Below are 22,128 nucleotides of genomic sequence, written 5' to 3' on the forward strand. Positions count from 1 at the left end.
AAACACACAACACGACATAGGTTTATCTTGATTTCTTTCCACTCATTATATTCCACATATAGTACCACCAGGTAGCCAGCCCAGCAAACCCGTATCAAGGATTGCCTTCGTCATCATGGCTGACCTGATTCGAGGTCTTCGATACCTCTTGATATGACACCAAGGCATAGATCTGGATCTCTTAACCCATGATCATACCCTTCATGCCCTGAAGATCACCCTCCTTGGCGGCAATTTCGAAGTAGCCGTAGATGATACTGGAGAGGGGAAATGTTAGCAAATTGGTCATTTATCCGCAATCAGGTGACAAGACTTACGTGACAGCCAAGAGAGTACCGGTACCGGAGCCGAGAGCGCCCATGAGGTCGCTGGCAACAGAGAGAGCACCAATGCAGGCACCACCGAAAGCGGCAGCAGTGGGGATGATACGCTTGAGCTCCTTGTACATGCTCTGCTCGCGGTGGCCGGCCATGACGAGACCCTGGTCCTTGAGCTGCTTGGCGACATCGCGGGGGCTGGAGCCGGAAACCTCAATCCAGGTCTTGGAGAAGACGGCGCAGGCAGTGAGCATGTAGGCGATGTAGACGGCGGTGTGGATGGGGTCGAGGAGAGCGTCCTTGAAGTTGAGAGGGGGGCTCATGTAGTAGACAAGACCGGAAACGGCAGAGAGCTGGGCAGTGCCCTCCTTGGCCTCCCAGACGCCGAAAAGACGGACCAGAAGGTTCTCGGAGAAGCGAGAGTAGAGCATCTGGCTGATCAGGAAGACGTTGGAGGAGAGAGCGGACTGCAGCATGATGGGCATGTTGGAGGTGTAGAAGAGGCGGATGGGGTAAGAGCCGCGAGCACCACGCTGGCGCGAAGACTTGACGGGGATCTCGACGCGGAAGCCCTGGAGGTAGATGACGGCGGCGAAGACGACGAGGGTGGCGAGCAGGTTCATGATGTTGGGGAGGTTCTGGCGGTAGAAAGCCTCGTAGAGAGCACGCTGCTTGTTGTCCCAGGTCATGAGGAGGTGGAAGAGGGCAATGACGGCACCCTCGTACTCGGGGCCACGGCCGGTGTTGATGGAGGTGGGGGAGAAGGCCTTCCACATGATGGACTCGCAGATGTTGGTGGCAATGAACAGCGAGATACCGCTGCCGAGGCCATAGCCCTTCTGGAGGAGCTCATCGAGGAGAATGACAATCATGCCGGCAACGACGAGCTGGAGGATGAGGAGGAAGACGATACCGGCACCGAGGTCGCTGGGAGGGCCATAGAGACCGGTGAAGACGTAGACAGTGGCGGTGCCGATGGAGAGAATGACAGCGAACAGCTTCTGGGCCGTCTGGTAGAGCTCGCGGTCGGCCTTGAGGTCGAGGTTGACGTCGATCATGTGGGTGCCGGCCAGGAGCTGGAAGACCATGCCGGAGGAGATGATGGGGGTGATACCGAGCTCCATCAGGGTACCTCTGTTACTCGCCATCATCATACGCAGCCAGTATAGCGGATCGGACGTGTCGGACGAGACAATGCCGTAGAGGGGCATCTGGCTCATGACCAAGAAGATGAGCAGGGTCAAGCCCGTCCACATCAACTTTTGGTTGAAGGGGATCTTGGTCTCGGGCTGCTGAACCTCGGGGAGGAACGGCACGAAGGGCTTGACGAGATCGAGGAACCGTACTGCATGGCGGGCGGGAGGTGAGGTTAGTTACGGGACAGTCTGGTATTGCCAACGCGCCTACGCGTGTGTTCAACATGGCCGTCGATGACCGAACAACTTACGGGAACTCATGGTGGGCAATGGCGTGTGTGAAGGAAGAAGGGAAGGGTAAAAAGAAGGAAGATTAAACTAAACGGGCGACAACAGCCCTTTGTAGAGTTGAAAGCGCAGAGAGTGTTGTCGGCGCTGCGTTGAAGGATCAAGCAAGGAAGGAAAGTGGAAGTCGGGTGGAGGAGGAGGAGGAGTTGGCGATTAAAAGAAGTGTCCTGGAAGTCGGGTGGAAGTGTGGAAGTGGAAGCTGGCCGAGGGACACGGAACTTGAAGGCGGAAGGCGGTGCGTCGCGAGATCTGTCCAAAAAGTCGCCCAAGTGTGATGTGTCCAATTTGGAGGGTCCCGGTTGCTGCTAGTGTTCTTGGGAAGAGACCCACTCCACGTGACTTGGGACCAATGATGGCCGCGAATTGCATGGCCAGCCAGCCTTCCCGCTGGCGGTTGTTCTCTCCCCGCCCCTGCAGAAACGTCAGAAGCTCGTTCCAGCTCCAAGTGACCTCCCTAGCTCACACCCAGAACGAGGAAGCTCCTTCGGCAGGCATCATCCGGGCCGGCTGTCCACAATTACTGTACACAAAGGCATCCCTCCACTTTCCAGCCGCCCCTTGTTGAAACTGCCCGGAATCCAAATCGTTGGGGAAGCCCTGGACAGCCGCAGGGACAGCCGTAGGCAGGGGTTATGGTAGGAGTCAGCGTGTGGATGCCATTTCTCTTATCGACAACAATCCGTGTGTCAACTTAGTTTGCGATTGAAGGTGGGCTTGGTGGGGTGGATGCCTGCCGGGGTCAATTGCCAATTCAATCCCATCTTGAACTTTTTTAATGTTTGTTTTCTTTTCTCCCATTTCGTCAACGCTTTAGAGCAATGCGCCTCAGCACCTCGACACACTTCTCCAATAAAGGCCAATGAGGTGGACCATTCCAGTATTCTCCCAGACCATTCGTTCCGTCTTTCGCGCAGCAACAATGGCAGACCCTCTGGTTGTCATCTACGGATCCACGGGCACCGGCAAGTCTGATGTACGACAGCTACCTCCATGATCTATTGCACCAGCCATTTGTTCACCATTGCCCAGTGCGCTGATCACAATGATTATGGCTCCAGCTTGCCGTGGAACTAGCGACCCGATTTAATGGCGAAATCATCAACGCCGACGCCATGCAAATGTACCGAGGCCTACCCATCATCACCAACCAGCTCACTCCCGAAGAGCAGCGCGGCATCCCCCATTACCTCCTCGGCAACATTGGACTCGACGAGGAGCCATGGTCTGTCACCAGCTGGAAACGCGAAGCCACAAAGATTATATCGGATATCAGGTCGAGGGGAAAGCTGCCCATTGTAGTAGGAGGAACTTCATACTATCTTGACGGCCTGCTGTTCGACGAGAAGCTGGTTGAGTCGGATCCTGCGACGACCGACGGATCAGAGACAGCCGCCGCCAAAGCTACACGAGACGAACTCGCAAGCCAACACCCAATTCTTCGCGAGTCCGCCGACGTCATGCTGGCCGAGCTACAAGAAGTCGACCCAGCCATGGCCGAGCGATGGCACCCCAAAGACATTCGCAAGATTCGCAACTCGCTCGAGATTTACCTTAGCACTGGCCGTCGTGCCTCCGACATTTATGCCGAACAGCGCGCTCGGAAAGAGGCCAAGCGCGCAGAGCAGCCACCGAGTCCCTGGAATTTGCTTCTCTTCTGGCTCTACGCCAAGCCCGACGTGCTCAACGAACGCCTTGACAAGCGTGTAGACAAGATGGTAGCCAATGGTCTTTTGGACGAAACATCGTCAGTCTACGACTATTTACAGCGCCGGCTCGCAGCAGGTGACACTGTCGACCGCACCAAGGGCATCTGGCAGTCCATCGGGTTCCGCCAATTCGAATCATATTTATCAGCTGTCAAGTCTACCGAAAACGACACTCCACACGCCGCACTTGAAAAACTCAAGCAACAAGGAATCGAGGACACCAAGACAGCAACCCGCCAGTACGCAAAATACCAAATCAGGTGGATTGCTCGCAAGACCATTGCAGCCCTTCAGGAAGAGAATCTTCTGTCCAACTTCTATCTCTTGGACTCGTCCAACATTTCCCATTGGCACTCTGAAGTAGCCGAGAAAGGAAGTTCTCTTCTAGCCAAACATCTTGCCCATCAGCCGCTACCGCGACCAGAAGACTTGTCGGACACTGCAAGAGAGGTGTTGGCCGAGCAGTTGGAAAGGAGCAACCGACCCGAGACAATATGCAACAAGACATGTGAAGTGTGCGAGAAGGAGTTTAGAATCGAAGAACAGTGGCAGAAGCACCTCAAGAGCAAGAAGCACCAGAAGGCTGTCAAGTGGGCAAAGAGGCAGGCAGAGGGCTGGCCGACCAGGGGAGTGGCGAAAGGTGATAAAGTGGAAGAAGGAACAAACGATGATGTCGATGCTGGTGATGCTGATGGGCAGGTCCCAAAGCCCTAGTCGGAAGCTGCGTTGCTGGATGAGCCAATTTCGAATGATACCCGTGGGCATAAATCCCACAATTCTCTCACCGTTCCCCAATCTTTCCACCAAATCAGCCCCGTACTCTTTGGATACACCTCCCATTGCTGCCTTCTACATATCTCTACATTGATATCAGTTTTTCCTTTTCTGACAGTGGCGCGCAATGTCGAACGATCGTTCATGGTTCGTTCTGACGAAGGAGGACGCCCGTGGCCTGCAAGAGTACGGCCTGTTGAATCTGAACCATGATATTGGATATCATGAACTGCACAAAGGTTGCTTCCTCAGCCACGACAACATCTCACATGCCCTCCGCAAATCCCCAACAAAGCCGTCCGATATGCTCGAGATACCAATGATTCTCATTTCACGGGAAGCGCTCATCTGGCTTGGCTTCAGTGACAAGATGGCCGACCAGCTGTGGCAACAATGGCTCTACCTTCACAGCAACAGAAGGCCAGGCATCTTGGAATTCCGCGACGTCATCTTGACCTATTTTCGTCTTCCCGACGTTGCCGGTGGGATTCCAACCCTTAGCAAATTCAACGATGATGATAACGAATGGAGACGAGTCCTTCACGCCCATGGTCTCTCCCAACAATTCGTGAACATGATCATGGACCCTTGTTTCCGCGCCCAACGTCTAACCGAATCCTGCAACTACTGGATTGAAGACACCCTGCGACAGCGTTGGGATTTGTTGGTAGAAATATACACCACCTCGAGGAAAAGAACTGCTCGGATATGGGAACATCACGACTGGGACGTTCCCCCTTTATCCTCGTCACCCTCCTCCAAGCTAAGCCTGTTCCAGGCCCGCTAGCATCAACGCAAACGGAACATAGATGTACCCATCTCACTCTTGGCGCACAGTGGCCGCCCAGACAAAGATGAAGACGAGGTGCCTGATTTCTACACCGCAAAGAACCTTCGCTGCGGAGGACCAGTTCTCGAATCTACATTTCTGGCAGGGCTCAGAGGACCGCCGGATGCTCCTCCTTGCGCCTGCACTGTTCGCAAAGATAGTGAAAGACACACAACACAGGATCACCTGATATTGTACAAGGTCGTGACCGGTACGCAGCTCAAGAACACCAGAGTATCTAGCTCCGGTAATCTCGGCCCTGTGGGGGTGTCCAACATCGACAGCTTGGTAGAAGTACCCAGGGAGCCCGAGCGGGAACCTTTCCTCTATAAAAATGTTACCGGCGACGGCGATCCCCAAGACAGAGTGGCTTCCGTGATGCCGCGGAGAAGAGCTCACAAAAGAGCAGACCTCGTCTTTTTCATGTGTAACCCCGAGCACGCGCTGGCTAAGTACAAGTGGGCTGTGCACCGGCTCGACAAGCGCGTTGGGACCGTTGACGCCGCCAAATTCGCTGGTGGTGCAGATGTGCAGATGCTGGAGATCCGCATCTCGATGGGTGAAATAGAATACCTCCGTCGGGCTATGCTCGCCTACCACATCCCGTACCCGTCCGCGTCGAACATGGTAGCGTTCGTTATGTGGCAGGAGATGGTCTTCTTGTCGAGGCTGAAGGAGCTGACCAGGTCCAAGTTCGCAAAAATCGAGGCTGTTTTTTGGAGGGTATGGACCAAACTTCAACCGGAAATTCAGGAAGCCAGGCGATCCGCAGGACCAACGCTACGTGCTATCCAAAATGACCAGTGGTTTGTGCTATGCTTTTCCGCTGTGAAGAGGAGGGGTTTCTGGAATTATGTTTCGATGAAGCTGGCCGAGACCGTAAAGAAAGGCACAGTCACCTCTAGCAAGCCAACGACAACGGCACCGCCGCCAACATCAACAAGCAATAAAAACATTCCCACGTCAGCATCGTCGTCCGTACCGCCCAGTACGGCCGCTAACGACGGCCCAGCACCTGATGAGGACTTGATGTCGGTAAACATTACATATACAGGTGAAGAGTATGTCTTCAACGTGTCAACGTATTGGGGAAATAAATGGTTTCTCACAAATGTTTGTTACTTTGAGACTTACAAGTTGATGTCGGGGGAGGTTACCACTCAAACGGACGAGGACAATATATATGACCTGGAAGACACACCAGCGGACGTGGGAGCGGAAGCGGAAAGGGGATAACTGTACGACTACTGTATAAGGGAAGGCCGAGAAAAAAACAGCGTTGTCACTTCATTACCAAGCTTATGAGCCAATGGAAACATGTAGATACCTAGGTAGTTAGATGAGACAGCGATGCGAACACGCTTAATTAATCAACGTATGAACGAACCTTTCGTTCCCGAATGTTTGTTCATTCGATCCTTGCATGTCATCACCGATTGATTGCTTTAGCCGGACTTTTCAGTCTACCTACGTAACCAAACTTATCTTTACCTACTATACATAGATAGATGGATGGATGGATAGATAGATGCCGTAACATCCACTCACCCATCCATCCATCAAATTTGAATGGTTGGTGCCAACCTAAAATAGGAAAACTGACTGGAAGCCCATCCATCACTCACTCACTCACTCACTTCACTAAAAATGGTAGAAAGGCTTTCGTGCTGCAGAGACGTTCTTGTGTCTCTCCTTTTCAGCCATCGCTTGGAGTCTACCATAACAGGCGACGGATACCTACAAAACACATGAGGCAGATATGTACCCAGTTAACCATTATGAAGCCTTGTTCAATATTACTGTCCCATGTTGTTTTGAACGAAGGCCAAAATCTCTCTCTTTTGAGTGTGTGTGAGTGTGTATGTGAGAGAGAGAGAGAGAGAGAGAGAGAGAGAGAGAGAGAGAGAGAGAGAGAGAGAGAGAGAGAGAGAGAGAAGTGAAGGGCTGCAACAGGTATGCCCGACAACGCCAAGTCCAACCACCGCGCCACGGGAGGAATCACCAACTACCTACTTAAACACTGCGGAACGAATGGTTCGTAGCAACTGGCTACATGACAACATAGTACATAGACGGATGGTAGTAGTGTAGGTAGGTATGTGTAATTACCTAGTCATTTTAGGTTTTGCTATTACTACTATCCTTCTTATTCTTAGGTATTTGTTTGCACTACCTTCTTGTTACCTACCTACCCTCTCTCATTTCCTGCTTTGCTCTGGTATCATTCTCCTCACCCCCCCACCCTTCCATGCATGCAACCAACCAAGGAATCGACCTTCCTGCTTATTACCCATGGTATCAAACCCTCCTGACGCACCAACTCCCTCTTAAAGAATTACAAGTTACAGCAGGTATCGTATCGTATAGGGCATTCCTAGGGGTTTTTTTTTTCTTCCCCTTTGCGAAAACGGCATGTACCCGCCCTCTCTCCTTTCTTTTTGACAGCCACCAGTAAGGGGGCGGCCCGTCTTTCTTTCTACTCTCCCCTCCCTCCCCCATCCTCCAATATTACTTCCCATCTACCACAGAAGAGGCTTTGCAAATCACGCATGAATAGCCTCCTGAACATGGGGATAAACCTGCACCATCCTGTGATACAAATCCGGATGATCCCTCATCAACACCTCGGGGTCCCACGCCATTGCCACAAATATCGTATCAATGCCACTCGTCAGCGGCGTCGTAAACACATTGCACACCTGCAACCCAATCAGGAAAGCAAACGCCACCACCACGGGTGTGAATCCTCCTCCGTCATTGTACGCCGGTTTGGTGTACACCATGTATAGATACGCAATCAGACCGCACGCATAAGCGACGAAAGTAGCGCCAAAGGTTAGCACGGGGCCGATCAAGCATTCATTGATCAGAGCGTCGATTCCCCGGTCCTTGACCATCTTCCAGGTATCCTTGGCCGCGGCAAAGTAGGCTTTTCCGTAGAGTGCAATGTGGCAGAAGGCGTAGCGGTTGATAAACTCGACAAGCCAGTCCAAGATACCAATCAGACACCCAAAGATGCACCAGAGGATGGTTCCGAGGATGTCGCCCTCCTGCGCGGCGTTTTGTTGAGCAGCCTGGGCGAGTTGGCGGATCAGGTTAATGATGGCGATGAAGAGGGATCCCAGAGAAATCGAGCCAAAGGAGTAAGTGAGTGAGCGCTTGAGGGCGCCGCGCGTAACTTTAGTCGGATAGTTGCGGCTGTTGAAGTACCACGACCCATAGATGCCCGCGACGGTGGTGTGGATGGTGTTCTTCAGCCACTCCGAGATCCAGTAGCCGGCGAAGGTGATAAAGACAATCAGGCCAATGACTTTGCCTGAAGAACACCCACCGGCGTTACGGCAGGCGGCGTTGTTCGGGTCCGGCTCGAACTTGACGTAGACGGCTACGAGGGTGATGGCCCAGTAAGCGGCGAACAGGGTGCCGATGACACCGCCGACGGCGGAAACGAGGTAGACGTGACCGTGCACCTTAGAGACGTCAATGGCGGTTTGGAGCATTAAGGTCGAAAAGGGAATGCGCGACCGGCAGGACCAGAAGAAGAGGGCTTGGAGGACGACGAAGATCAGAAAGACGATACCGCCGGACCAGTATTTGCGAGACAACATGTAAAGTGCCGTCACCAGGCCCATAACAATGTTGAGGATGCCGGTGGCGTAGATGAACTGCTTGGTAAACTTGCGGGCCATCCACATGTACGCATAACTGAGGACAATGGCGCAAATCAGGACCCAGACGAAGAGGTAGATGGTGTGAGTGGTGAGACCAAAAGTGTTGCGTTGACCATTGAGGCTGCCATTGTTTTGACTTCTGTTGTCGGCTGTTGTGTGTGTGTTAGTGAATCTCACATCGTCTTACACTTCGAGACATTGACATTGAAGATTGGAGATTATCCTACCATAACCATGAATACTGATAGCCGAAACCGCGACGAATCCAGCAACGGTAGCCAGGAACAAAAGCCCGGCCCACCAATCGTTGTACTTGGGCTTCTGGACCTTGAACACTTCATCGTACGAGGGCGGGGGGCCGCCGTAACCATCGGTCGGAGGAGGTTTGTACCCGTTCGGCGGAGGTCCCTGAGGCGGAGCGTACCCGCCATCCCCATAACCATTTCCATACTGCTGCGGCGGTGGACCTCCATATCCATACTGCGGTTGCTGGCCGTAGTTACCATCGGTCGGCATGGGGTTCATCTGGTACGAGTTGGGCGGCGGCGGAGGGTAGTTGTTGTTGTTGTTGTTGTAGTAGCCACCAGGCTGGGCGCCATACTGTGGCCCGCTCATCGCTGCGGCTGCTTCGAGTTTGTCGTCGGGTACTTGAATCGACGAGATGTGTGTAGTTGTTGATGTGGGAATTCAGGGACCTGGGGAGAAGGTGAAGCTCGTGGTGGTGGAGCTGTTTTAAGCTTATATTTCCAGGAACGGAGGGAGCTCCAGTTCGTTGCCGGGTTGTCGAGTTGCGTGTACACAGACCGCAACGCTGTTCACCAATCCAGAACACGCACGACCTCCACTAATAAGGATGGAAGGCGGAATGGAAAGATCGAATTAACGATTAGGTAGGTACGGGAAAAAGATGGAAAGAGAGAAATGGAGAGGAGAGAGAGGGAGAGAGAGAAATTAGATTGACACAACAACCAGTTGTTGGGACTTTGGGTGACAGAATGGAGATGGCTGGGGGACCTGGACCTTGGGGGGGGGGGAAGGGAAATGAGCACAAGTCTTGAAATCAGGTCGTGTGAGACATTGATTGCGCTTTTCTCGACTTGGCATACAAAGCGACAAAAAAAGCAAAAGCCAAGAGGTGAACGAACCGAACAGCGAATGACGTCAAGATCTTTTTTTCCCTTGGGTATTTTCAGAATGTTCTCGGCACTCATTTGCAGGCCTGTTGGACAAGCATTCGGTCGCTTTCAGGTGGGCGCACGTCCCCCGAACTGATCCGAGCCAAGCCTGGCGTCGATCGCTGTCAGGGCCCAAAGAGCGGCACTGCAGGCAGGAGTGTCCTGCGGTACCTTTCCGCTTTTAATTGCCCCTTGATTCCAGAGAATTGACGATGAGGTAAACCCCCCTTTGGTCGATATGATAATTCACGGTTATTGTAACCTCCTATCACAGTTTTATAACGGCCTCTCCTAGGTAAGGTAGATAAGTTAGCTACAGCGAGCTGGTGTCTACCGTTCGGTTTAATTTGTACGAACCTACCAATTCGCCAAGCTGTGCTCCTCCAATCCAACTTCCTTTTGGAGACTTGTTGCTTCTCGGCATTATCCCGTCCCTTCTTGTCCGTCTGGGCGGGCTGATTTCTCTCGTCTTCCATCCCGTTACACAAAACCTGGTTGTTGAACCGTTGCATTTTGTTACATTTGCGTAGCATTTTTACGTGTCTGTGACATGTTCGCTTGGCTTGCTTCGCTTGCGCTGCCCAGTGCTTCACATCACCGTTTATCCATTTAATGTGATCGACTATCGGCAATCTTTGGTTTGATTCTGGATTGTTCGATGACAAGACCCGGCGGGGTTTCAGGATAGGAAAATTGGGTTGAGTTTTGGAATCTACTTACCTGTCTTTTCGATGGTGGCTTGTCGGGTTTGGCGTCTGCATCATGGGCGGTGACACAAGTCGCAAGTCACAAGTGCAAGTGCAGCGCCGCAAACGGGCACAGGCGGAAGCTCCCGTCCCGCAAAAGAGGCACGGTTTGTGAAATTCTTCTTTTGATAATGTGTTTTGTATCGTCAAGTAGCTACCCTGTCGTCAAGATGCCCGCAAGCTTCAGTTTTGCGAAAGTGCCGGGTAAGTGAGCAATTACGCCGAGTTGAGACAACTTGGGTGTGGCCAATGGGTTTGCAAGTACTCAACCCTAACCCTTTCATTTCAAGACATTTGTAAAACAGGTGCTCAAAAGGTCACAATTGTGTCGTACAACATGACCATACAAATGTTTTCATTACATTCATTCATCAACAAGCCTTCTATCAACAAACTTTTCCCCGCTTACATGATGCTTCAGTGGCAACACACTTACTTGGAACCAGTCTTGCCAGTAGGAATGCAGAACAGCACAAGCTTCTTCTCCTCGCCCTCCTTCCAGTCATTGAGACCCTTGTCAACCCGGTAGTACCCGCGTCTCTCGAGCTGAATGATGTCGTCCTTCTTGAGGGAGGCCGCCGCCTCGTCGCACCAGGCCTCCTCCATGGTCTCGGTGACGGGGTTGAGGAAGTCCTCCATGTTGTCCTCCTCCTGGAGAACGTCCTTGGTGATGAGGTAGTCAAAGTCCCAGAGCTCGGCAGGGACCAGCGTCTGGCCCTTGGACGCGAGCCAGGTGACCTTCTTCTCGGTAGACTTGACGTCGCCGGCAAGGTTGAGATCGATCTCAAAGGTGGGGATGACCTCGGCAGAGGTGTCAATGTTGCGGACAAAGCCGTTACCCCAACCCATAATGGTAATCTCCTCGCCGTCCTTGAACGACTTGGCGTCGGCCTGGTCCATAATGAGCTCGTTGGCGAAAGTGACCTGCTTGGTGCCGACCTCCTTGTTCTTGGGGTGCTTGGGCTTCTCCTGCTTGACGGGCTCGGCGGGGGCATCGGCGCCCTTGACGACCACCTTGACGGCGTCCTTCTTGGTGATAGCGGTGTGGCGGGGAGCAATGGGGTCGATCTCCTTCTTGTTGCTAGCCCAGAAGTTGGTCCAATCCATGGTGACGACGTTGCGGGAGGGGCCCTGCTTGAGGATAAAGTCGCGAAGAGCGGGGATGGTCATACCGCGCCTGCGCACACCACGGATGGTGGGCATGCGAGGGTCGTCCCAGCCCCAGACCTTGCCGGTATCAACGAGCTTGGCGAGCTTGCGCTTGGAGAGGAAGGTGCGGATGAAGTTCATGCGGGCGAAATCCCACATGTAGACCTGGCGGAGCTTGAGGGTATCAATGAACCACTGGTACTGGGGGTTGCGGTCGGTGTACTCGGTGGAGCGGAGAGCGTGGGTGACGCCCTCGTGGCTGTCAACGACGGGGCAGGCGAAATCGTACATGGGGTACATCTTCCACTTGGTGCCGGTACGGTGGTGAGGGGTCTCGATGTTGCAGCGGTAGATGACGGGGTCGCGGAGAGCCTTGTTCGGGTTGTCGACGGACAGCTTGGCGCGAATGCAGTTCTTCAGACCCTCCTCGGTACCGTTCTTCATCTCCTCGGTGAAGATGCGCAAGTTCTCCTCGACGGAGCGGTCGCGGCGGGCAGAGGCAATACCCTTCCAGCGCTGGTCGCGCATGGTGTCCTGGTCGGTATCATCGGCGTAGGCGTGGCCCTCCTTGATCATGCGCACGCACATGTCGTAGAGGTAGTCGAAGTAGTCGGACGTGTAGGTGACCGTGTCGGGCTTGATGCCCATGAGGGCGAGATCCTCGATGATGGCATCCTGGTACTCCTGCTTCTCCTTGGAAGGGTTGGTGTCGTCGAGACGGAGGCGCAACTGGCCCTTGTAGGCCTGGTGGGCAAAGTAGTCGCTGAGGAGGGCAGCCTTGGCGTGTCCGATGTGAAGGTAGCCTGAGGGCTCGGGAAGGAAACGGGTGACGACGCCCTGGTCGGCGTTCTGGAGGGCGAGCGCATAGCTGGCACCGGCCTTGGAGGCGGCGGCGACCTTGGCCTTGGCGGCAGCATCCTTGGCCTTGATCTCGGCCTGGATCTCGGGGTGGTTCTCCTCAATGTAGTTGAACCATCTGGCGAGGTTGGCGAGCGAGCCGCGCTTGATGAAGGAGACGGCGGCGCGGTTGCCACGGAGGGCGAGCCAGATCTTGGTGTCGATGTCGCCGAGGGTGTAGCCGTCGAGGTAGGTGCGCAGGATCAGGTGCTTGTCGAGAGCCTGCAGGCGGGGCTCGATTTGGCGGAAGTCCGCGGTGAGGAGGGCCTCGAGAGGCTTGAGCTCGTCCAGCTTCATGGTGATGGATGGGGGTATATGTGGAATTGGGGTGAAAACTGTACAAGAAAACAACGAAACACCGGGACAATTGAGTCAAGGAAGTTTTTGGAGGGGCACAGCGGGACGGGTGGGTGGAGTAAGCGGCGGGGTCTTCAGGTGTGCCGCTGAAGTTTAGCGCTTGCGGTAGCGTCCGGGGTAGGTACGTGAGGATGGGTGTGGCGCTTTGTCACTGCAGTCGGGTGTTAAGTGGAATGGAACCCAACTTGTCAAGACGGACTGAGGCGTTCCTCTCAGAAACTGTGGCTCAGCACTGCAAGTCCTAACAGCGAGCGAGGTATCAATGCGCTGCCTGCCGCGCAGCCTGCCCCGGGCCCAACTTTTTTTCTGGGCAGGAAGCGTGCCAATTGCCCGCGCCGGGACCCCTCCGAGATTGGACTGACTGCCCGCTGCCGTCCCCGACTCGAGGATTCGATTCGCGATTCCCCCCGTCCCGCTGCCGCCGTCGCCGCCCGCCGCCCCTCGAGTTCCCCTTCTACCGGAGAGTGCGACACCCGACCACAGCTCCTCTCTCACACACAATGGCTTCAACACAACAATGTCTTGCCTCGCTGGCAAGGCTTAGCCTGTCGACGCCCACCAGAGCTGCTCTTCCGACAATACCCAAGTTCCTCGTCCCGTCGGTCGCCGCATCGCAGGTTCGATATGCGACCAACAACCCCAACAAGGGCGGAGCCAAGAAGGCGCCCAAGAAGAAGAAGCAGTACAAGTTCTTCAAGTCATGGGACTTGACCGGCCAGCAGCAGTTTTCTCTCTGCGATGCTATGCGGTATGTTGCGAATCCTCAGCTGTTCTCTAAAACATAACACAACACTAACTGTAACCAACCAGCTACCTCCGCGCCGTCGAGGTTGGCCAACCCCCCTTGTCCGTCAAGTACGAGGTGCACGTCAAGCTCAGGACAAAAAAGAACGGCCCCGTCGTGCGCGACCGCGTCCGCCTACCGACTCCCGTCAAGACCGACACCCGTATCGCCGTCATCTGCCCCGAGGGCAGCGCGCTGCAGGAGGAGGCCAAGAACCTCGGCGCCGTCATGGCCGGCGAGGAGACCCTGTTCGAGGCGATCCGGTCGGGCAACTTTTCCTTCAACAAGCTTCTCTGCCACACCGAGAGCGAGGGCGCGCTGCGCAAGGCCAACGTCGGAAAACTGCTCGGTCCCAAGGGTCTGATGCCCAGCGGCAAGACCAAGACCATCACCAACAACCTCGAGGCCACCTTCCGGGACATGATTGGCATGGACGAGTACAGGGAGAGGAACGGTGTCGTGCGCATGGCGGTTGGCCAGCTTGGTTTCACCCCCAAGCAGCTGGCCGAGAACATTCGTGTGTTCATGGCCAAGATCAAGTCCGACATTAGCAAGCTGGATGATACCACGCCCAAGATGGTGGAGGAGGTGGTTCTGAGCACTACCCACGGTCCTGGCATGAGTCTGAACGCCGAGTTTGCGCCTACCGACGACAAGATCAAGCCCGAGGATCTGGAGTCGGTCATGTAAGAGTGCTGTTGTAGTATATGACGGGGGTGTTGGGCTAGATTTCCTTGTATCATAGGCATGTATTATAATGGCAAAATGGAGCGGTTGGTAACATGGGTATGCCCTTGTGCTTGTTCTCTGTGTATATGTGTAATATGTGTATTAATTGTTCTTCAGAACCTGTACTCTTAGCTCCTTAGCAGCGGCCTTCTATTACATGAACCATCCATTATCTGCTTCTAACATCGGACCTATTTCTCCTTCAACACCCTAACCGCCTCCTGTTCCGCGTCCAACAGTCTATAAACACCCAAATACCTAAACACCCTCTTCTTGCCCCTTTCGCCTGCCCTCCTCGCCTCCTTCAACGCGGTCCTTAAATCCAGCAGGATCGTATTCCGGCACCTAATCATCCTTTCCTCCATCTTCCTCACAAACGGCACCTCGTGCCCACCCAATCTATCCGCCATCTGCTCAATCTTGACATATTCTTTCGCCAGCGCCTCCAACTCCGCCGGACTACTCGCCACAAACCCTTCTCTCTCCTCGTCACCTTCCCCATCATCATCATCATCAACCACTTCCTCCTTGAAATCCTCCGATCCATCATCCCACCCTTCATATTCATCCTCTTCCCCCACCCGATCTTCTTCTGCATTAATCGTCCCCTTTTTCACCCACGCTTCCACTCCCGCTCCCGCTCCTGTCCCTCCCGCCCCGCCACTTCCCCCCGTACTCCCCAAACTCCCCATATTCAATTTGACTTCCAACCCCTCCACCCGTTCCCCCAATTCCAACACCCCCCTCCCCCACTCAACCCCGCCCCGCACGTATCCCAACTCCTTGACCAGCTCTCCAATCTCCCCCCTCTTTTCTCTAACTTTGGTCCGAACCTCCTCCACTGCCCTTCGAAATCCCAAAACAGCAACCCGCACATCCTCCACCCGCTCCTCTCCCCCTTTCAGTTCATCCCCTAGACTCAAAAAGGAGGTATAGTTCGCGTTGACGAGTTCCAGCAGTTCGGAACTGATTGCCAGGCTGCGAGTATGCAGTTCCGAACGCAGGTCAGGGAGGGTTTGGTGTCTTTGGCTGAAGGGTGTGGCTGTGACGACAGTGGCGTTGGTTGGATCGGGAGAAGAGGACGAAGCGTAGAGAGAGTCGAGGTAGGCGAGGGGGGAGAAGTGAGGGGTTAGGAAGGAGGGGCGGGGGAGGGCGGTGGGGAAGGGGAGGTTGGATACGTCGTCGTCGTCGTCGTCGTCGTCGTCGTCGTCGTCGTCGGAGATGTTGTCGACTTCTCCAGAAGAAGGGGACTGTTGGGAAGAGGTGGTGAGGCGGGGAGGAGGGGGGTTGTTGGATAGGTTGGATAGGTTGGTGGAGATGGAGGGGAAGGCGTGGTTTGTGGACTTTGGGGAGATGGGTGAGGAGGTTTGGGATTGAGGGGGTGAGGAGGGGCGACCATGGGAGGAGGGGGCGGCAAAGTTGGGGGTGTTGAGGGTTGTCATTTTTGTGGCTGTTGTTGCCGCCGAATGAGGTTGGTTGCCGGTGTTTAACGGACTGAATTCGGAAGTGTAGCAGAATGTGGTTTCTTGAAAGCCGGTGTCCGGTTCAGGGGCTGATATCCGGAAATGTGGGACTCTTCAGGTCCGACTCGGGCTCCGACTCCGGTTTAGATGCGGGTGCGGGTTCGGATTCAGCTCGGCCGTTTATGAGCTCCCTTGAAGTGCGGACCGGGATGGATGGACTCGGCGTGACGGGACTGCACCTCGGTGACGGGAATGGAGTGCAGTGCAGGATGGTGTGGGGTTGATTGATGATTGAGTGATCTGATGACCCTCAAAATCCAGGCCAGGGCAGATTCCACTTCGTGAGCGGATATTTTGGTTCTTGGTTGCGTAAACAGAAATCTCTGATCGGGCCGGTGGCTGTTGTTGAGTGCTGGGGACCCTGTTGGTTGCGCGGTTGAGTGTGATTGTGTGTTTCTTGATTGTTCCCGCGGGGTTCACTCGGAGCTCTCTCAGCTGTCAGTGGGAGATGTGGCCGATCTGATAATTTCTCTTGGCACTGCCGTGGGTCCCTCGACTCATGCAGGAGGGTGGAAAGGCCCGTGCGGGGCCTTTAACAACAACACTCTTGTTTCCATATTCAAGCACTGTCTTGCAAGACTTTCTCGAAAGGAGCTGTGTGAATTTATTGATTTCCATATTCAGCGTCCTATAAACAAGCAACAGGTTGAATATCCTCTTTTGTTCAAACCACCATGCTTCAGCTCGAATCACCGAATGGTTTATTCCGGAGACGTTCAAAGCTACATCTCGCTAAATCACAAACGGCATCCTCGCCATGGGAAATCTGGAAGGACCTCGGAAGAGATCACAGTCGTGATTCAACATAATGACCTACAGCTTCGTGCCAATCCGAGCAAAAGTTTAGTCATGAATAACGCAATTGAATCACCCATGGCCTCCAGTCACACCGCGGTTGATCCCCTTCCCTTGCCCACAGCATCGATGGAGACCGCCTTCGTCAGCCGACATCGCTTGCAACGCTGATGAGTGGCTGCCTGTCGTATTTCCGACGTATTGGCTCGGTAGTAGGGGATAGAGCAAGATGATCGGACGATTCAGCCTCGTAACCACGGCGTCATACAGTTAAAATGGCACGTTGAGCATTTCGCTTCCACAGTTCAGTTCAGTTCAGTTCCCTTCTTTTGATCCGCGCGTTGACAGGTTCAGAGACTGCAGTGCCGAACCGGACAGGCACATCCATCCAAGTGGAAGCTCCAGTCATAGGTCCCCGCTTGACCACGACGTGCCCCACTCTTTCGTGACGCACTAGCAACTACGGCTATTCTGCGATTGTACTAGCGCACTTATTGTAATCTTATCAATCAATCAGTGGAGCATTCTGTCAGACTGTTCGGCCTTTTGTTCCTTTCGTCAGCCAGGCAACGCGGGGCATCAGCATCACAGATCATCGAATCAAACAAGCGAGAGCCCTCATTTTGTGGGCGAGGTTGACCGAAATTCGCTTGGACCCGAGAAACCCCAGCCACGGGCATATGCCAGACTGGAGTATCCCAAGCACAAATCGCTCCTTCCGTGTCGGATCATTCCCAGGTGCAAATTTTCCTTACAGTGTACCATGGTCTTCAGTCGTTCTTGCCAAAAGGGAATCGACAACCCCTCATTGTCGGAGGAGAATCTTGTTCTTGATTTACCTTCCATGGTTCCCCTTTGCCCATCAAGAAAAGTCAAAGACACATGCGAATCTGACATTGATCCAAGTCAATTTGACACAAACACGCTACACCCACAGCCGTCAGCTTCTTACTTTTCTATACCTGATTTTATCTTACAGCAATCTTCAACCAATTGTCATCACAATTGTTGTTGATCGACGGGATTCACAAGAATTCGGCACGGCAGTCGGACACGAAGTGGACAATCGCCCCACGTTTTTTCTCGGCTTCGGCTCGGGCAATGCCCCAGAAAAGGAACGAGACAGCGCCAACGGCCCAGCGACCTGGAAATCCACTGTTCCGCCCACTGTTCTCCCGCTCTAGGGCAGTGTCCACTCTCTGCCTGCGACATTAAAATAAAAACCCATCGCCTGCCCCCGGGCCGCCCGAATACCGGAACCTCCCACGGTCCATCACACCCACGCCATCTTATCAGATCCTCCGCCAGTCCTGCCATCGATCCCCTCATTAAATTGACTGCAGTCGGGTGGTCAGTTCAGTCGGTTCTTTGTGCAACACCGCCTGGTCTCCTTTCAACCAGCAACGACAGACAACACTGTGGGCCATGACGGCCGTCGCCTCTGCCGCTCACATGGCCGGTCAGATGACCTCGGTGTCCATGTCCATTGAACAACAACAAGTGCAACATCGGCAACGCCAAAATCTCCAATCTGATATGGACCTGTCAGCCCTACAGCAGGCACCAACATCATCATCATCATCATCATCAACCACAGCAGCCACCTTTGCCAAGCGGGATTCCCCGAGTGCCGTCTCGACCCCCGCCACTTCGGCCCCCTCTCCAACCTCAAGCTGTGGCGTCTCCACTCCGGCATCATCGACTTCCATCACTGCAACCACCACCAACCTCACTGGCGTGCCTCCCATTGCGCCTCGTCCCAGCGTCGCACCCAAACCTGCCCCTATTAGAGCCGCCTCCGTATCTAGCCAAGGTGCCATGTCGCCCGTCGACTGCCCTACTCCTGGGGGAGGAGGTCCTTTGAGCATGACCACTAAGGAATGGGTCATCCCTCCCCGACCAAAGCCTGGACGTAAGCCTGCCACCGACACGCCCCCTACTAAGCGCAAGGCACAGAATCGCGCTGCTCAGAGAGCTTTCCGCGAGCGCAGGGCCGCCCGCGTCGGCGAGTTGGAGGACCAGCTGGAAGAGCAAAAGGAGGAGCATGAGCGCGTTGTGAGCGAGCTCCAGGGTCGCATTAGCCATTTCGAGGTCCAAGTCCAGACCCTGCAATCGCGATGCCGCTGGTTGGAGGACATGCTGGAGAAGGAGAAGCAAGCTCGCAATACGCTGAAGAATTCTTGGGACAACAACAACATGTCGCCGCAGTCCATTCTATCACAACCGTCCAACGGCTATACTTTACAGCAACAGCAACAACAGCCTACGCAACAGCCACAGCTGGCGCCCAAGGTGGACCCCGTCCCCATTGCAGAGCCACGACCAACTGCTCAGCCCTTCTCCATCTCTCAGATCATCTCGCCACCCGAGGAAGCTCCCCAGTCCCCGCTAGACGTCACCTGCGGTAACTGCCAGAGCAGCGGCTCATGTGCCTGCGCTGAAGAGCTCATGCAAAGTTCCAACGTCTTGATGGGCTGCGGCGGATGCACTCCCGAAGGAAGGTGTGCTTGTCTGGAGGAATCCATCCGCGTCTTGGCGGCCGCCGACCTCAAGAGGCCACTACCTCCCAGCTCGCCCTCGTTGGGTCCGGACGAGAAGAGGCAGCGCTCTGATGCTGGCGTCGAGGACATGCAGTTGGAGACTGACTTTACTGCCTTGTTCTCGTCCAAGAAGCCTGAGACAACCATGACCCCCCTTCCAGCCCCTGCCCAGCAGCAGTCCCAGCCTATAACCTCTGTCGAGATGCACGAGTCGTGCGGGTTCTGCAAGGACGGGACTTACTGCGTGTGCGCCGAATCCATGGCCCTTTCGGCCGCCTCCATGACCGTTGCCTCGGTGGTTCAGCAAGTTCAGATGCACACACCGCCGCCATCCGAGAACGATGTCGTCCCCATGCCTATGGAAGTCACGGCTACGGGTGCTGTCAAGCTACCTAGCTTCGGTTCTCTTAACCGCGCCAACAACACCAACAAAGATGCGCAATCCAAGCTCCCCGTCAAGACCGGTGGCTGTGGTCCCGGTGGCCCCGGTACTTGCGCTCAGTGTCTAGCTGATCCCAAGTCCGGCCTCTTCTGCCGCTCCCTTGCCGCCAACTTTGAGCGCAATAGGCAACAGACTGACAGCAGCAGTAGCGCTGCTCCCCCGTCCGGGTGCTGCGGCGGCCGCGGTCCCGGCGGCGGATGCTGCAAGACTGAGAAGCCCGACGACAACGATGATGTCGTCCCCATCAACCTCAACCGCTACAAGACCGCCAATCAACTACCTGCTCCCACACCACCCAACCCATTCTCTTCCTCATCTTCTTCCTCCAACAATGTCGCTGCCAGTAACTTCGCACTCTCCCTCTCCTGCGCCGAGGCCTACAAGACTATTGCCTCTCACCGGCACTTTGAGGAAGCAGCTGATGACATTGGCTCGTGGCTGCCCAAGCTGAGAGCGGTGCCTGCTAACCCACCGCCTCATCGAGGCAGTGTAAGCCTGCAGCAATCGTCGACGGGCAAAGCGTGGGCGCCGATCGAAGTAGAGGCCGCAAGTATCATGGCGGTACTTAAGGGGTTCGATGTCAGGTTCGGGAGGGGTGAGTGAACTGGGCCGCGAATAGCCTGTAGAGTTTTCGCATAGGTGTGATACTCTATGTCGAACAGTCCGGATATTACGGGGATCTGTCGGTATTTCTGGCGTTCGTTGGCCCGGTGCATGCCGGCTTGACATGTCAATAACCCAACATTCATGTCCCGCTACCCACCTTGTCTCGACGACAAGTGGTGCGAAGAAGCGGAGGGGAGGTTCAGGCCTCCATTTCCTCATGCGGCCAAATCTGCGGCCTAATCCAATCATCACACCCGCCACGGCCACACCAGCCAATCCTGTGGATCAACGTCACTCATCTAGGTCACATCTTGCGACCGTTCCCGCAGCTCCCGCAGTTTCCATCCATCTTTATCCCCTCATGCCTTTTGGCTTGGTATCTGCAGCCTTTGCCCAACGTCTTGATCATTCGCTTGCTGCCGGCCGATAGACTGGTGGCCGAGTTGGTTGGGTTTGGTAGAGAAAGCAGGCATATGTTGGCCTATCATATGCATTGTCGTTTTGTCACTTGCATCTTTGACAGTTGTGCTGTGGGATGGAGATGGTAATGAATACTGCTTCATGCATATAGACGCGCAAGCGGATGGATCGAGACGGGAGATGAGGGGTTGAGGGGATATTGACGATGGCAGTGAGCGAAGGGGGAAGGGGATACAGTTCTCGCTTGACAGAACCGAGAGGTTCACCAAAGCAAGCGAGGCAGACGCGGACGTCGTGGTTCGTTTGATGGTGGCCCATGATACAAAAGCACGAGAGGGAAATATGAAAAGCATATGACGAGGGATTCGCAAAAGGAGGGGGGGGAAACGGAAACAAAAAGGGAATGGATGGGTATTTTGAGGCTTTGTTGTTGCATATCACATATTCTGTACTCAAAGTTATTATCGAGCGCACATTGGGCGGGTTGTTTGCTGTCGTTATCTTGGTGTATACGTAACTTGCTAGCATTTATTATGCTTCACCTTTGTAATTGATGACATTGCGTGTCGTCTTTTGTCAGTTTCGATGAGACCAATGCCAGTGTATCGCGATTTCCACCGAGGAAAGCTCTTTATGGGTTACCCTCCTTTTCTTAGGTGATCATGCTTCTGGTGCTGACGCTGGTACTGATACTGATCCTTTCGGGAGTCCCGAAGATGGAGCCAGACCGGCACCAGTTGTCCTTCAATATCTTTCAATTCCATCTCATCATCCCACGCCTGTCCGTACATATACATGTAGCTTCTACCTCTCTCTATCTCGGTTTTACTTTGTTATACCTCCCTTTTTCGTGAGTATTTCTGCTACCTAAGTTTCTACTACAGCCACCGGCCCGCCCCCTACCAAAAAAAAAAAAAAAAAAAAACAAGGGACGAAGGTTTGTGATGAAGAACTGGGAAACGAACGGGTAAGAAAATCACAGGTACTTTCTGTCCGTTTGTCTGTCTACTATCTATTGCTGCTTGTATGAGATAACCAAATAGGAAAGAGAACAAAAAGGAGAGAACAAGGAGGGGAGAGTGTCTTATCAAGTCCGTAAACACAAAGAGAAGAATAAGAAGGAACGTAACGAAGATGAGATGAAATGCATGTTTTTTCTTTAAGGGTACGTTCATCTGAACCGG

The 22,128-nt window shown here is 54.1% G+C and overlaps 8 protein-coding genes across 8 annotated transcripts; 4 read left to right on the forward strand and 4 right to left on the reverse strand.

Annotated features, from left to right (window-relative positions):
- Positions 1-8: 8 nt before the first annotated feature.
- Positions 9-1,864, reverse strand: B0T23DRAFT_4129 (protein transport protein SEC61 subunit alpha). The gene is made up of 3 exons (XM_062839501.1): positions 1,765-1,864; positions 318-1,662; positions 9-257 (listed from the first exon to the last, which is right to left on the reverse strand). The coding sequence occupies exons 1-3, from the start codon at positions 1,772-1,774 to the stop codon at positions 182-184; spliced, it is 1,431 nt and encodes a 476-aa protein (XP_062696559.1). The 5' UTR covers positions 1,775-1,864; the 3' UTR covers positions 9-181.
- An 856-nt stretch (positions 1,865-2,720) lies between these two features.
- Positions 2,721-4,221, forward strand: B0T23DRAFT_308590 (IPP transferase-domain-containing protein; the record flags this gene model as incomplete). Its single annotated transcript, XM_062834479.1, has 2 exons — positions 2,721-2,774; positions 2,860-4,221. The coding sequence occupies 2 exons, from the start codon at positions 2,721-2,723 to the stop codon at positions 4,219-4,221; spliced, it is 1,416 nt and encodes a 471-aa protein (XP_062696560.1).
- Positions 4,222-4,408: 187 nt separating this feature from the next.
- On the forward strand, positions 4,409-6,511 carry B0T23DRAFT_433879 (uncharacterized protein; the record flags this gene model as incomplete). The annotated part of the gene is made up of 2 exons (XM_062840476.1): positions 4,409-4,948; positions 5,069-6,511. 2 exons carry the CDS (start codon positions 4,409-4,411, stop codon positions 6,344-6,346), a joined length of 1,818 nt encoding a protein of 605 aa, XP_062696561.1. The 3' UTR covers positions 6,347-6,511.
- Positions 6,512-7,206: 695 nt separating this feature from the next.
- On the reverse strand, positions 7,207-9,822 carry B0T23DRAFT_368826 (protein PNS1). Its single transcript, XM_062836475.1, has 2 exons — positions 9,009-9,822; positions 7,207-8,930 (listed from the first exon to the last, which is right to left on the reverse strand). Exons 1-2 carry the CDS (start codon positions 9,394-9,396, stop codon positions 7,654-7,656), a joined length of 1,665 nt encoding a protein of 554 aa, XP_062696562.1. The 5' UTR covers positions 9,397-9,822; the 3' UTR covers positions 7,207-7,653.
- A 982-nt stretch (positions 9,823-10,804) lies between these two features.
- On the reverse strand, positions 10,805-13,184 carry B0T23DRAFT_368827 (putative glutamate--tRNA ligase). Its single transcript, XM_062836476.1, has one exon. It carries the CDS (start codon positions 13,043-13,045, stop codon positions 11,135-11,137), a length of 1,911 nt encoding a protein of 636 aa, XP_062696563.1. The 5' UTR covers positions 13,046-13,184; the 3' UTR covers positions 10,805-11,134.
- A 202-nt stretch (positions 13,185-13,386) lies between these two features.
- Positions 13,387-14,673, forward strand: B0T23DRAFT_328615 (ribosomal protein L1-like protein). Its single transcript, XM_062835686.1, has 2 exons — positions 13,387-13,853; positions 13,916-14,673. Exons 1-2 carry the CDS (start codon positions 13,606-13,608, stop codon positions 14,577-14,579), a joined length of 912 nt encoding a protein of 303 aa, XP_062696564.1. The 5' UTR covers positions 13,387-13,605; the 3' UTR covers positions 14,580-14,673.
- B0T23DRAFT_416574 (oligomeric golgi complex component, COG2-domain-containing protein) lies at positions 14,674-16,530 on the reverse strand. Its single transcript, XM_062839636.1, has one exon. It carries the CDS (start codon positions 16,058-16,060, stop codon positions 14,810-14,812), a length of 1,251 nt encoding a protein of 416 aa, XP_062696565.1. The 5' UTR covers positions 16,061-16,530; the 3' UTR covers positions 14,674-14,809.
- Positions 16,531-18,361: 1,831 nt separating this feature from the next.
- B0T23DRAFT_400646 (uncharacterized protein) lies at positions 18,362-21,604 on the forward strand (the record flags this gene model as incomplete). Its single annotated transcript, XM_062838513.1, has 4 exons — positions 18,362-20,407; positions 20,581-20,628; positions 20,797-20,970; positions 21,470-21,604. 4 exons carry the CDS (start codon positions 18,362-18,364, stop codon positions 21,602-21,604), a joined length of 2,403 nt encoding a protein of 800 aa, XP_062696566.1.
- Between the last annotated feature and the right edge of the window lie 524 nt (positions 21,605-22,128).

The sequence above is a fragment of the Neurospora hispaniola genome (assembly GCF_033458365.1).
Source record: "Neurospora hispaniola strain FGSC 10403 chromosome Unknown B0T23scaffold_1, whole genome shotgun sequence".
Classification (NCBI taxonomy): Eukaryota; Fungi; Ascomycota; class Sordariomycetes; order Sordariales; family Sordariaceae; genus Neurospora; species Neurospora hispaniola.